Source organism: Panthera tigris, chromosome A2 (assembly GCF_018350195.1).
Source record: "Panthera tigris isolate Pti1 chromosome A2, P.tigris_Pti1_mat1.1, whole genome shotgun sequence".
Lineage (NCBI taxonomy): Eukaryota > Metazoa > Chordata > Mammalia > Carnivora > Felidae > Panthera > Panthera tigris.
Genome location: NC_056661.1, coordinates 104,475,481 through 104,491,470, shown reverse-complemented (window position 1 = coordinate 104,491,470; position 15,990 = coordinate 104,475,481). Strand labels below are relative to the sequence as shown.

At 34.3% G+C, this 15,990-nt stretch overlaps 1 protein-coding gene across 6 annotated transcripts in view; it reads left to right on the top strand.

Moving 5' to 3' along the window:
* The window catches only part of VWDE (von Willebrand factor D and EGF domains), a 77,099-nt gene that overhangs the window by 23,889 nt on the left and 37,220 nt on the right, over window positions 1–15,990 (top strand). For all 6 annotated transcript variants that reach the window (XR_006211393.1, XM_042967373.1, XM_042967384.1 and 3 more), the window contains exons 5-13: window positions 2,189–2,436; window positions 2,994–3,083; window positions 4,821–4,965; window positions 7,554–7,771; window positions 8,020–8,093; window positions 9,512–9,782; window positions 10,298–10,506; window positions 10,929–11,890; window positions 14,133–14,269. Coding sequence is in view for 5 of the 6 variants with exons in the window: in XM_042967373.1 (XP_042823307.1) it covers window positions 2,189–2,436; window positions 2,994–3,083; window positions 4,821–4,965; window positions 7,554–7,771; window positions 8,020–8,093; window positions 9,512–9,782; window positions 10,298–10,506; window positions 10,929–11,890; window positions 14,133–14,269 (2,354 nt within the window). In the remaining variant the exon portion in view is untranslated. The remainder of the gene's footprint in view (window positions 1–2,188; window positions 2,437–2,993; window positions 3,084–4,820; window positions 4,966–7,553; window positions 7,772–8,019; window positions 8,094–9,511; window positions 9,783–10,297; window positions 10,507–10,928; window positions 11,891–14,132; window positions 14,270–15,990) is intronic.

Sequence of the window (15,990 nt, the reverse complement as noted above, 5' to 3'; positions counted from 1 at the left end):
CACAATCTGGGGAGATAACCCTTGAATGGAAATATTGAATCAAAAGTCAACAGCTTCAGGATAAAGTAGAGAATATGTTAACATATCCAGCAACTGTTAATATCAGAATTGACAAAAAGGTACAAGCAGAAATAATTTATCTCTTGTTTTTGCAAACTTTTGTTTTAAATATATGTTGACAAAGTTTCTTTCCTCTACATTGTTGTGAGCAATGATCTGTTTTTTCACCCAGATAGTTGATGCCATTTAAAATAGTGATTCAAAATTTTAATTTTCATGAATTATTTTCTTTTCAGTTATCGGTCATCTCTTACTCTAAATAATCATTTACATAGATAGTTCTTCCCTGTTTGGAAATAAGTTGAACTTCTTTTTCCTAATTTATGTAAGAGGAAATTTTCCCTCATATATAATTTTTTTAAAAACCAATGTACTAAAGAGTAGTCTATTATTTCTTTCAAATGTGAACATAATGATTTGACCTCATGTTTAAGATGTTTGGCAAGGTATTTGTTACTTAGATTAGGAGTGCCTGGGTGGCTCAGTTAATCATCCAACTCTTGATTTTGGCTCAGGTCATGGCCTCATAGTTTGTGGAATTGAGCCCCGAGTTAGGCTCTGTGCTAACAACACGGACCCTGCTTGGTACTCTCTCTGCCCCTTCCCTGCTTGTGTGTTCTCTCTCTCTCTCTCTTTCTCTTTCTCTCTCTCTCTCTCTCTCAAAATAAAAAAACAACAATATTTATTACTCAGATTAGTTTGAAAAAAATTCATTTGCTACTCGGATTTCGTAATTGAATATCTAACAAAATAGCAAGTTAAAATATCTTAAAATACACAAGGTTATTTTTTCCCTTATATTTAGGTTAGAATCCCTCAGAGTTTTCAAAAATTTATGAGAGGACTAAAAAAATTACTTTTGCAACTATTGTAAAATGACCATGTATATCCTAAAAAAAATTTGTACATTTTAACACATGTTTTAAATGTTGTAAAATTTATCACTTGGATATTTTTCTCTTTTCTAAAACAAAGGAAATTTAAAAAACTCATTTAGAAACATTTTAGATCCCTAAATTTAATCTTACAAATGACCAGAGATGAAAATTGCAAAATCTTCCCAAGTTCCTAGAGAAAATTTCAAACATTTTTAACATCAGAAAAATGAAAAGAGTAAGACTGTTGTTTAACACCTGATGTATTTCACTCAACAGTTTAATCAGTCCCGTAATGAGCTGCTCTTTCAACCCAGAGTAATGATGGGTTGAGTTATAAGAGGAAAATAGTAAGCCTTTTGAGTTTACATTATAATGACTTTTTTTTTTTTATATTTAAATGTTTATTTTTGAGAGAGAGAGAGAGAGAGAGGAAGCAGGGGAGGGGCAGAGAGAGAGGAAGACAGAATCCAAAGCAGGCTCCAGGCTCCGAGCTGTCAGCACAGAGCCCGATGGCGGGGCTGGAACTCACAAACCGCAAGATCATGACCTGAGCAGAATGAAGCTGGACATTCAACCGACTGAGCCACCCAGACACCCCTATAAGTGCCTACTTTTTAAGCAAGAAATTATAACGTAAAAAAACCCTTAATTTTATTTCTTTGTTCAATCTTTTAGAAAGGGAAATCTTTCATAAATCACTTAGAAGGAGGTGAATTACTTTTATGCTCAAGAGCTAGACTTTTTTCAAGGGTAGACACATCCAAAGTACATTAATATAAGCTTGATGAGCTGATAAGTTTCTCTGCTATCAATATTTCTGTGATTATTGGGTCAAAAATAAAAATGTGCTGCTTTGCTGATTGCTAGATAATAGTTATCTTTCTGAATGTATTTTACTTTTCTTAATATAAATCCCTGAGCCGCAGTCTCCATGAGCTTTCTGCTTGTCATTATCCATTCTTTTTTTTTTTTTTTAATTTTTTTTTCAACGTTTTTTACTTATTTTTGGGACAGAGAGAGACAGAGCATGAACGGGGGAGGGGCAGAGAGAGAGGGAGACACAGAATCGGAAACAGGCTCCAGGCTCCGAGCCATCAGCCCAGAGCCTGACACGGGGCTCGAACTCACGGACCGCGAGATCGTGACCTGGCTGAAGTCGGACGCTTAACCGACTGCGCCATCCAGGCGCCCCCATTATCCATTCTTTAAGATGCCTGATTGATGACAGATTATGCATTTTTTCCCCTCAGGTCAGCGGTTTGTCTCAGTGCCACCACCGCCCCCAGGAAGGCCAGAAGTTGTGGTGGAGCTGATTGAATCCAGGCTTTTCTGTAGGTGTGCTTTTGATGTTTCCCCTACAAGCACTTCGGTGGGATTTCTCATAACTTGGTCTAGGCTTTCTTCTCAAGAAATCAAAGAGGAGCTGAAGCAAGAGACCACAGTTCAGGCATTCTCTCTTTTAGAGCTGGATGGAATAAATCTCAGACTCGGAGATAGGGTATGTTCACATTTTTTTTTTCTTTTCGTGAATGTATTGATTTTAAAAAATGAGTTTTTTAACATATCCTAAAAATACCTTCATCCCCAGAATACCAAGCACTAATGTTTTTCTTTTTCTTTTTTCCTTGGCAATTGTGCCAACTCAAATGATATTGGATGAGTCAGTATCTTAATGACTACATATGAATATCTGCTGTTACCATTTGCTGAATTATCAATGAACCCTTATAACTTGATGCCTCTTTCTGGTTTTAAAATGATATGTTTTTATTCTTGAAAAATATTTTCATTTTTTTAATGATGATGTCACTTATCCACTTTTAAATATATCTTAAATACAAAGTCTACAACACTTTGATTTATGTTGAGGTTTGAATAGGTAATATTTTTAAATTGTGGAATTTTTCTCGATTTTCAAGCAAGTTTTCAAATTGTTTAGTTTCTTATTATCTTTTATGCACAATCTACTATAAGTTAAGTACTTAATTACAATAGTTTACACATATTTTCCCCATAATTGTATTGCTAAATGATTATTCATAACTGTGTTCATAGATATTCTGTAGTGCTTCCATCTTTTTGTTGGAGAATCCACATGTACAAAGCTTAGCCATCGAAAGCCAAGAATTTTTTGCAGGCATTAAGGTATGTAGCCACGGGGATGGATCAGACAGATTACTTCTCTATCACTGTGTTTTCTATACTGTGATCTGTGGATGCTGGTTCCAAGACCTCATCACAGACTGAACACTGAGATCCGAGAGTCTATATTTTTGAAAAATTACCCAAATAATTCTAATGCACAGCACTGTTCGAGGGCCCCTGTTAATGAACTAAAATTGGAATATACTTGCATATTTTTTGAGAAATAGCTCAAATTAGAATAAAAGTGGGGCACTTGGGTAGCTCGTCAGTTAAATGTCTGACTTTGGCTCAGATCACGATCTTACACTTCATGAACTGGAGCCCCGCATCGGGCTCTCCACTGACATTGTGGAGCCTGCTTAGAATTCTCTCTCCCTCTCTTTCTCTCTGTCCCTCCCGAATTTGTGCTCTCTCTCTCTTTCTCTCTCTCTCTGTCAAAATAATTAACTTAAAAAAATTAAAAATGAAAGCTTTGTTCCCATAATTCATTCTATCACATGTCTAAAAGTTAGATTATTGATATTTAGTTAGCATGCAGGTCGGAAGACGAGTACCAGGTCAGGTACTGAAGCCTCTGACTAGAGTAAAATTGACCCAGAAATCTGGGCTCTATGAACTGTGAAGATGGAGGTAACTACACAAGGCAATGTCTGTGGTCACTGCTGGTATCATGGGAGGTCCAAGAACAGGATCTGCTGCTATTACAGCAGATGAGCAGTCATCCAGGGAATCCAGAAGTGGTGGAATGAATGGGGCAATATTATGAGGTCTAGGCAGACAGGCACTGTACACCCCCTGTGGTCTCAGCCACAGGACTGGAGTTTGACCTGGACTCATCTCTAGTTCAAGGACAAGATGAGACAATCAATAGATTGTGTGAATAGGACTCATAATAGATTGTGAGAGCCTAGACAAAAACTGGTCTGGAGAAAGTCCATTTATACACAGTAGGGACCAAGGAAGGAGTGAGAAGAGTAACCATGTTGTCAGAAGAGTATAATCACAGTAGGAGGAGAGAAGAGCTCATACCTCAGGGAGGCAGAACCTTTGGATCTCCATTGGTGAACACTCAGCAAAAAACATCCGGGTCATTGGTCAGCCCCCAGGAGATGTTTCTAATTAGGCTAGTAGGGAGCTAGCCAAGAATTCAGACGGAGTAAAAACTTCCTGCCTCAAAAAAGGATTGGCCCATGAACTGGGGTGGGACCAGTCCTAGACTTCAGTAGTTAGTAATCCAACTAAGGAAGACAGAGGCTGCAACATAAGCTTGAGATATTTGAGGTGACAATGATATTTTGATTTATATATGCAAAAATACTTAGATTTCTAACTTATGTTAAGGGTGATATTAATCTCTCAGAATAAACACACTCATTTGTGAGTCAGTAAATGTTAACAAACAAATGAAAGAATATAGGCTTCTCTCTGTCTGTGCCCATTCCCCAGTGCCCATCCCAGAACCAGAATCATCAAGGCAGACTCCTACCAGACTGCCTACCATGTTGGGGAACCAAGTTATCCCTCAGTTCAGGGCAGTACAGTGACTCCGTGTACTCTGCTATGTGCTAATGTTTTTAAAGATTTGGTTTTAATCTTATTAAATTGAAAATTTCAGGGCTTAAGTTATTACTCCCAGCTTATTTAGCAAAATAGGAGCTGTTAAGAAAAATGCTCTTGTAAAATTTTATCTTAGGAATAAATTCTATTTTGATATGACTACATATTTTCTTATACCAGTTACACCCTGAATTAAGCACTATATCAGAAGATGGGAAAGAATATCGCCTGAAGATAGAGAGCACAGTACCTGTCATTTGTTCTGAATTCAGTGAGCTTGACCAGGAATGCAAAATCTCATTAAAACTGAAAACTGTTGATCAAGGTAATACACTAAATTCACTTAATTTTATTACTGGATTTCAAATAATAATTAATGCTTTTTTTTTCTTCTAGAAAAAGTCACTGGAGAGTATGCATATAATGAATTATGTTGTGTGTTTACATCAAATTATAGCTCAGCCATATTAATGATATGGGTCCATATTATTGACTGTCAAAACAGTCTATGTTGCAATTCACATTTATCCCTCCTGGGCTCATAGCATGTATTAAAAAAAAAAAAAACAGTGATGAACAACTCCTCATCATCATCTTTTTCTTCCTCCTTTTCATTCTCATCCTCCCACTTACTTTTTTCTTTGCTTTGTTTTCAGAGATGGAGAGACAAACTGCTCTTTAAGATTTTCCAAATACCCCTAACTAGGGAGGTATGATATGTTATATTAACATAAATTCAAGCTTATGCAACATGGGTCTCCTAATACAGTCTTTATACTTCTCTCCTTAATGTAAGCTTGTGTTTGAGACCTTTTGTTATAAAATTCTATTTAAATTACAAATTACATAGATTGTGTGATGCATGGCTGCACATATGTCATTGTCACAGCCATATAGGGAGAGATGAAATTCTCCCAAAGGACACGATAGATTATGAGAGGACAAAGCATGGATGGCGGTGATTGGGTTTAGTTGAATTCTGTTTCTCCCTCTAAGACTTTGAGGTAGAAACCAAAGCACATAAGAGATATATAAATTAGAATATGACTTTTAAGAGAGATTCTGTTTACATACCTTTTCACCATAGGACATAAAATTTTATGTAATAAATACACCAAATACGATGTGTCTAGGTCTTCAGGTCTCTATTATACCTAATTAAATCAGAGAAGCAAAGGATAAAAATGTTTGAAGAGAGAGTCCCATGGGAATGATACACCCAGAAAAGAGATGGATGTACAAATAGAGAGAAGCATTGGGAGATGCTGTCTCAAGACAGGTGACAGTAAACAGGCTTAGGTAATAAATGCCCAGCCACTCATTCAGATTTCAGGAGCATTGTGAGCAACACTGTGTTTTGAAATTCAGCACAGAAATATTCAATTAAACCCTCTCTCTCAGACTGTTTGACATAATTTTACTTCAAACTACGTGTGAAAAGTATATTTGGTAAATTTTACTACAGCTTATGGGGGAGATAGGAAGAGGATGATGTTAATATGACCCTTTTCAAACTTGTGTCAGGCAGAGATTTCCTTCAGCTGCAAGTATACTTTAAACTATATTTGTGTGCTCTCAATTCTTGCAGCAAGAAAGGCATTATTATAATAATACAAAAGCAATATATATCTACATTTTAGGAGTTTGCATGTCCCTGCTATTTGTCAGTTAAAAATAATTTCCCTTTTTTTCTGGAGGAGAATTTCTGGATTTCATTCTGGATTTGCTTCATCTTATCTTTTTTAAGTGTATTTTCATTGCATATCTACTTCCACAGAGCTCAAGTGGGTATCTCTTAGTGTATTTCCACAACTACTATGCTGCTTTTTCACAGGCTTATAGAGAGCAATACTTGGCCCTCATACCGTGGACCAGGGGAAATGATGTCAGGGGTTATATCCAAGCCAGATATATTCCACAGTGACTTTAGGGAGCCAGCTAAAAATTTAGATGTTTCTGTTATTTTTTATGTGCATAATAACAGTATGCACTTCCATGGAAAAAAATGCATAAAGAGGAACTTTTTTTTTCAGTAATTTTGAATCTAGTGCAGTGTCCTACATCAGACCAATATAATTTTACACCTGAAAATCATGTGTGGAAGAAAAGACGATAGAAAAGTTTTCAACAACAGCCACTTTTTTCTAGATCTCAGAAGGATTTTGTAATTACTAATAAGATATGATAGCAGACTTCCCTTGTTACTGGTTTTTGAAATAATCTATCCTTTTTGTTTACTTACACAAATTCCTGAAGTTCCTTTCTCTCTTCTGTTACTATTTTTTTTTCTAAATTATTGTTTTCTGTCCTTTTTTCCATAGGAAAGGAAGCTTCTCAAGGTTCTGAATATATTGAGACATTTGGGAGATAAAAAGCAATAGAGAGTTTATTACTTGTGTGGAATTACTTAATTTATTTTAATTTTTCTATTTTTAAGTTGATGATCCAATAATCATCTGTACTAATAACCATTGCTATCACTCAACGATGGATAGAACATGAGTACAAACCCTATGAAATATTACAGATATATCTGGACCCAAGGCACAATTGTTAGGCAGAAAGACATCAAACTTTGCTTTTTGGTGGTGAAATTATGATTTTTTTGCACAAACAATAAATTTTATATATTGCTTTGAATTTTATGAAGGTGCATATGGATTTATAACCTTATTGAAAATAGTACTATGTATACATATATATTGAAGTTGATTAATTACTTATAAAAATCAAATAAAGTTCAATACCTTTAGACAAAATTTACACATTCAGACAAAATTACAACCATATTTTTTAAATAAGAGAAAATGAGAATAATATCTCGATTCAATTTTCCATGTTAATCAAGTTATTACATGCTTTTGTTGGTGTATTTCCTTACAAAAATTCTCAATGTATTTTTTCACAAAATAGGTACAGAACAGCTAGGTTTAAACTTGGCACTGTCTTCCTGTCACGTGGACCTTCACCAGACATCATCCTGTGCTAATGGATCCTGTAACCATGCTTTTGTGTCCTACACTGCTGTAACAGATTTTTCTCGAGACGGAGATAGAATCACAAACATTGTAGTGGAACCTATAGTTAATGAGGATTTCCTGTGGAACAGCTACATTCCAGACAGCATCCAGGTTGACAAATTACAAAAATATCTTCACAATTGAAGCTTTAAAAAAGATATATTTATTTGAGCAATACATCTCATAAACGTTTCATTTCAAAATTACTTAATAAGTTTTTTCCATTTTAAATGATTCAGTTTTCTATAACTATGATAAAAGCAATTATTTGAAAATTCATTGAGATTGCTAAGCTATTTATTGTATGTCACTAAATAAAATTAATGATAATATTTACCAAAAATATCTTTGCTTTTAAGATCAAAGTAAAGGATGTCCCAACTGCTTACTGCTATTCATTTACTGACCCACATATAATTACATTTGATGGCAGGTAATTTCCTGAAAGTTTTTTTCTTTTAATAGTTTTTGCTTCTTTTGGAATTTGCTGTTGTTTTGTTTCTAGTCCTATTCACAAAGATTAGAAAGGAAGGCATGTATAGATAACACTGGCTTGTTTCAAAATACTGATTTATTTGTGTGAAATGTTTTTGCCTTAAACTTTAGCTTTTGGTAAATATACAGATTTGTAGTGAGTCTGTATTTGTAAAAATGAAGATTCTTACAAATATGAATAGTCATTTTAATTTGATCATTCAGTTATTTTTAATAATGATTAAAATATTTGCTCTAGAGATATTTACTATATTGCATTTCTGCAAGATACTGAAATAATCTTTTTGGTTTAGGCAAGATGATTAAACTAACACAAAATTATTTAAAAAGCTAAACACTTCTAAAAAACTAAACACTTCTAATTCATGACAATGATACTCAGGGGGGAAACTATTGTGGCTATCATAAATACCTAAATATCTGCTTCTAGAATGCAAATAAAATGGGCTAAATGGCCAAAAAGTAATCTAAGCTATCTTGCTATTAATATCTGCCTATAAGGATTTAAACTCAGTTTATACTCTTCTGGGGAATATGTGATTTTAAGATGTGCCTAAGAAAATTTTAAGAACACCTCTTTGGTGAGTCAAAATTTTCTTCATGACATAAGGTAATTTATTCTTTTTAAGATCTTTTTTTTTTAAATATTTTTGGGGAGGTTATTTATTTTTGAGAGAGAGAGACACACAGTGCGGATGTGGAGGGGCAGAGAGAGTGGAAGACACAGAATCTGAAGCAGTTTCCAGGCTCTGACCTGTCAGCACAGAGCCCAACGTGGGCCTCGAACTCATAAACGGTGCATTCAGACCTAAGCTGCAGTCAGACGCTTAAATGACTGAGCCACCGAGGCACCCTTCTTTTTAAGATATTTTTAATGTCATCATTGTCTGTAAAATTATTCAATATGAACAAATAGAGATAGAAATCCTCCATAGCAAGTGATACTCTGAAAATTTGAACAAGTATTAAAAAGTAGAAATTGATCCCACCTTCAAGAATCCTTTATGGTTATGATGAAAACTTAAAACTTTTAGTGGAAAAACCTCCAAGAATAGTGGGATTGATTTAATCAGCTATAATTCAACAAGATTAATTGTGCAAGGAGTGACAATCCCTGTTCTAAATGCTGGGGGTGTGGCGGGGCATAGAACAAACGTGCCCTCTCTCATGCAGCTTACTTCTATAAAGCAAAAGAGAGATATGCATGATTAATAAGTAAAATACATAGTGTATCTGAGTAAACTTATAATAAGTAAGTAAACTTATAAATAAGTTTAACACACATTGTTTGTGCTTAATGTATTATTGTGGTATTTTATACCAATTCTTAATGCAGTTGATTTTTATTAATGCCAGGGTATATGATAATTTCAAGACTGGAACATTTGTGCTTTATAAGAGTATGTCACGTGATTTTGAAGTCCATGTACGCCAGTGGGACTGTGGAAGCCTTCACTATCCTGTGTCCTGTAACTGCGGGTTTGTTGCCAAAGAAGAAGGTGATATAGTTACTTTTGATATGTGCAGTGGCCAGCTACATGAATCACAGCCATATTTATCTGTAAAGAGCCAAGATGCAACCAGCAATATCAAGATAAGTGAATCTTACTTAGGAAGAAAAGTCACAGTATGTATGATTCTTCACGGTTGAAAGTATTTTTCCTTTTTTTTCCTACAGATTTTGGATTGATTTCTGAACTTGTTTTCATCTCTGTTAAATTAAGAGTTATCTTTTTTTTTTTTTTTTTTTGCATTTGGGTTTTTTTTCCCCCTAAATAAAGCTTTAGGGGAAGGATCTAAGAAGGAATAATACCTTTTTTCAATTTTCCGTACACATTTAGACACAACATAGTTAAGTCTTTGTCAAATCTAAGCAGCCTTATTTTAAGATTTCAATATGCTAACTTGGTAAGTTATTCCTAAAAAATATTTTTCACAGTGCCTAATAAATCATATATTAGGGATTAAATATATAGTTAAGAATAAATATTCAGGAATAGTTAGAAATATAGAGTTTTCATTCTTGCATCAAGATATATTGAACATATATAAATAAATTCAACACACTGTTTTGTATTTAATGTATTTAATGTGTTATTTTATACCAACTCTTAATGCAGTTGATTTATTTCTGTATTGCAGATCTGGTTTTCTTCTGGAGCATTTATCCGTGCTGATCTTAGTGAATGGGGCATGAGTTTAACAATCCGAGCCCCTAGCTTAGACTATAGAAACACTTTGGGACTTTGTGGCACCTTTGATGAAAACCCAGAAAATGATTTCCATAATAAAAATGGAACCAAAATTAGTTCAACTTTTAATGATTGTGTTGCTTTTATTAATGAATGGAGGTAAGAAAGTAAATTATTTTCATTTGTTATTGTATTCATGTTAGAGTTTAAGTGAGGGTGACATGGGGGCGCCTGGGTGGCTCAGTCACTAAAGCATCTGATTTCATCTCAGGTCATGATCTCGCGTTTTGTGAGTTCTAGCCCCTCATTGGGCTCTGTGCTGACAGGTCGGAGCCTGGCCTGCTTTGGATTCTGTGTCTCCCCCTCTCTGTGCCCCTCCCATGCTCATGCTCTGTTTCTCTCTGTCTCTCAATAAGAAATAAACATTAAAAAAAAATTAAAAAATAAATAAATGAATGGTGACACAGTATTCTGCGGGTTTTTGTTTTTGTTTTTGTTTTGTTTGTTTGTTTTTCAACACATTACTGAGAAAAAAATGTTCTTGTCCAAATTACTATTCTTTTCTCTTTTGCACTTGGAAGGATTTTGCCAGGGAAAAGCATGTTTGACACAATGCCAATTTCTCCGCCATCATCTGGAAAACAATCCTATTGTAGCTGCTCTCTGACTAATTCATTATATCCTTCTGATCACCTGGACAGTGTTTCTCAACCAGAGATTGTTTCAGGTTGCAGAGATCTCAAACATGTCAAATTCTCTTTCCTGATACCAGAACTAGATGTCACTTCTGAATATATTAATTCAGAAGCTCTTACCAGAGGGATAAATGAGTATGCATTTGAAGAAAATAATTTGAATTTCTTTCCTCAAGAAAAAAAGCACGTGAACCTAACCAAACTGGACTTAGATTTACAAACACATCCTGGAAATGAAAAACAACACACACCAAACACTTCGGACAATGGGAAACAGACCCAGGACCAGGGTAGCCGCAGCCAAGAGATGAGGTGGGATCCACAAAACAGATGGAAACGGCAAAACATAAATTATGAGTTTCTTCCTATGTTTGCTTTACGAAGTCTCAGCCAAAGTGACCTAGAAGAATTCACTTATTTCTTCCCTGAGGACCATTCTGAGGATGTCCACCAAGAGTTTGTCCCTACGTGGCCCACACCCTCTGGTCTCACTGAATACAGCACCTTGGCACTGTGCCAGCAGACTCTCGGTAACTCCAGCATAGGAAGACACTGTCTTGCCTTTCTGGGCAAGAGCCTAGACATTGCTATAGATATGTGCATTAAGGATGTTCTCCTAAAAGATGATCTTAGCTGGACAGAAGCAGCTGTGGCTCTTTTAGAAAATGAATGTGAAAGGAGAATTTTGGAAGAGGGGAAATACAACACAGAAGAATATGGCAAGTCAATTGAAGACGTTCTCTCAGTACTAAAATGCCCCAATTTATGCAGTGGCAATGGGCAGTGTATGGAATGGGGATGTGTATGTTCCCCAGGCTTTAGTTCCTATGATTGCAGTGATTCCCATGGTGAGTAAGTACCCTCCAACTATGATATTGTGTATGTCATTTGATTATGAAAACTTATTTGTTCTCTTTTACCTTCTGTATTTTGACAGGGTTCCTTCAGATTATGTTGGGAGAAGAATGTAAATTATATTAAGCAATACTATTAGTAATAATTCTTCCAAAGTGTCTCATCTTACTTATAGTGAAAGCTGGGGTACTGATAATAGCCTATAAAGCACAATATGTTCAGGCACACCATATATCTTCAAACTCATCCCCTACAACTAAAACCCTCACTTATTTTACTCCACCCACTTTGGTTTCTGTAACACTAGGTTCTCTTGACCTCAGGGCCTTTGCATACAGTTCATCCCTCTACTGGTAGAGAATCATTATTTCTCTAGAACTCACATTCAGTGTATTTTGAGTACTGTGTTTATAATATTTTACTAATTATACCAATTTGCTTAATATTTTCACTAACCCATCTACGTGGCACAAACTATTTTGTATCTCAGTATATAAGAGAAAGAAATTTCTAAAAGTCAATTGGATTTCATTAGCTATTAAACCAGTAACTCCTGATTTTCTTCTACCCCCACCATCCTGCCCTTTTCCATCTCAGTAAATGTAAACTTCACTCCTCTGATTGTTCATGTTAAAAACTTGTAGTCATTTTGGCTTCTCATTTTTTTTTTTCATGCCTCATGTTTTAGTAGCAAATCCAGCTCTAGATTTGAAGAATATCCTCTCTTTCCCTGCAATAACTTAGTCCAAGCTACTATTATATCTCACCTGGATTATTATAGATTCTCTCAAAGTTTATTTTGCATATAACAGCTAAAGAGATCCCTTTGAAATGATAGTGAGATCACAGAACTCTTGCTTAAATGCCTCTAATGGCTCTCTCTCTCCTTCCGAGTAAAATCCACATTCCCTACCATGGTCTAGAAGACCCTATGCAGTCTGAACCTCCTCTCTCACTGAACTCATCTACCATTCTCTCCATAGTCCACTGCTCCCCAGTGTTCTTAAGTGGTTGCTTTGCTGTTTGTCAAAGAGGCCAAGCCTGCTCCCACCTCAGGACCTTTGAATTACTTTCCCTTTCACGGGAGCATTCTTCCAATTCATAGATTCCTGATCAACTTCCTTCTCTTCTCTGTTCAAATATCGTATTATTTCAGACTTCTTCCAAAGTCTTTCAAAATAAAGTAGTTTTCTTCACACAATCACATAGTCTTATCTCACTTAATATAGTTAGTACATATGTTTTCTCCATAGTCTTGAAAACATTTGTGTGATACACTTTATATTTATTTTTCATTTTTTTTTGTCCTCCCATATTAGAATGTAAATTATATGAAGGCAGGAACTTGTTCTCTTTACATAGAGAAACCTAGTATTCAGTACCTAGAATAACATCTGGAAAAGTAGAAATTCTTCAGTAAACATTTGTTGAATATGAAAGAATAAACAAATGTTTTTTTAATTTCCATAAGCATTTTTAGTGTTCTGAGTATACAATTTATGATTTTATATTCTCCTGCTAGTAAAGTTATATTCACTTACATTTTGCCAGTACTTAGAGGACTCAGTTACTTTCATATGCTGCATTTATCTATTTTGACAACCAGATCTTGCTGGTACACATGATGTGTGATCTTACCAAGACCAGAACCAAAGATATAACTATGTGAAAATCAGTTAACTCTGACTACTAGGAGAATTTTTTTCTCCTGTGATTGAAAGTACACTTAAGATTATGGTGGCATGTAAGATAGCAATAATACATAAAAACATTAATAACATTTTCATAAAATTTTGATAATTCTTCTGTTTAAATTAAGACTTTTTTTAAATATTAATATATTACATTGCTAATTACACTATTTTATTGCAGAAGTATTTTTCTATAACCCACCTCTATGGCACAAACCAAAATGGCAAAAACAAAACACAGGCCATTGTAGTAGTAATTTGCTAATACTTGTAAATAATTGGTATTAAACATTATTAAAACATCAATTAAATCTGTGTATTTGGGCACTGGTAGTATCTTTAATGCTGTTGTTATTGGCTTGATGGTAAGTGACACTTTTTTAAATACCAGGTTACTCTTAATATTTAATAGTTTAATTAAGGTACTTATATTTGGTTAGACTTCAAAATATTATTTTCCATATGCTTTTAATTTGGACCTTGCAAATAATTAGTTTATTTTTATGGATTTTTGTCCATTTTGTTTTATCACTTTTGTCCAAAGACAAGGCTCCTGAAATTATAGGACTTGGGAATGCTGGATTCTGTAATATTCGAAAATATAATTGTATGACAGTGAGAGTGTTTGGTCAAGGCTTCAAAGAATTACCTTCAACTAAATGTGAAGTTACTAAACTGCAGGTATGTTAATTATAGTGTTGAAAAACAATTAAGTTTATGAGTTATTCAGATTAATTTTTTCTTGGATTAATTTGGTCTATCAGTTAACAACATAATCCCAAAGGATGTCAAATCCACAGAGAGCTCAATAAGAATATGGTTACATTGCTTAACCTTAAAGTTTCTTTCCTATTCATTAACCATATTAAAATATTTTCTATAATTTTTATTACAGTATTGGCTCACTATTCCAGTCATAATAAGAAATTAAAGTAATATTAAGCTTGATATGTAAGCTTCTGCATTTATTAAAATGTAAAACCACAACAAATACAGATCATTTTTGCCCAAGACAAATCTGTATGACTTAGGGGATGTAGAGATATGAACAATTCCCTTTTACCAAACAAAAAGTGAAGATTAATTGCACTCATCCTTTATATTTCCCTTACTATGGATTTCAAAATAAAAATAATGTTTTTCTTTCTTGGGGCTACAAACGACAGACGTAATGACTCAGTTTGAACATTGGTATATCAAGCTATATCTTATTTTGATGATTATTTATCATCAATCATTGGTCTTCCTTTTCTTTATTCAAGTGGATTTTTATTTTAAGGAAAGCCCTTTGAAAATACTGGGGTAAGCTGAAAACTTAAAACAGAAAATCACATTTTAGCATTCTTTATACTTTTTCTCTAAGTTGCTAAAGCTAAATGTGATCCTGGGATTGAGAATTTAAGGAGGAAATAACTTTTGTGTCTGTCTTTTTCAAAGAATTATACAAGAAAAATATTCTTATTTCAGGATTTTTTGAGTAGAGCTTTTCTAAATGAGCCATGAAATATTTTAATCCCAATGAAAAAATAAGACACACAATGGAAAATGGAATGTATGCATAATTTTATTCACTTCAGTATTCCTCAAGAGACTAGACATTATACTGTTTGTGGCAGAATAAATCAAATGACATCACAGTACAATTAAGTTATTTGCCAAAAAGTTTTATAGGTCTGTATTCTCTTGGAAAGTACATTTTGTACTTACTTTCAGATGTATTATTTGCTGTGATATTATTCTCATACGACTTTTTTCTAAATATCTGACAAATAAAGAGCACACTATGAAATTCTCTAACACACTATACAGAACTAGAGAAAGAAAATATATATGTTCACTAGCCAGCGCCAAACTTCCTTATATTTTTGCACCCTGTTCAGGATGTTTATTTCATTTGTAATACCATTCAGTTTATTTTTGAGTATTTGTATTCTGCTTTAAATTTCCTCCACAGTTTACTTGATTTTAGTTATTTATTTATTTGGAAAGTAAGCAAAAAAATCATGGTTCTGGGAGTTGGTGCCGTACGGAAGATTCACACAGAAAAATATCACTGTCTTTTCATCTATACTGCTCTGTCCATTACCCTTTCTTTCCATTCCATTCCCATCTATCTCTGGAGGTATCCACTCTCATTATTTTCTGGTTTGTCCTTACTGCATTTCTTTTGCACAAAGGAACAGATGAATCCCTTCTTTTATTACATGAAAGGTAGCATATTACGGCTGCTCTTTTCTACTTTTGCAATAGTAATTTTACACGTTTTTATCTGGAGATCCAAGCACCCAATCCTTTCTTTCACTTTCTGCCTCTACTAAAAGCAGCCAGAACTTTACAGAATCCAGTTTTTAAATACTTGTAAGATTAAATTCAAGTAGCTTTCCTAGAAATGAATGGTCCTT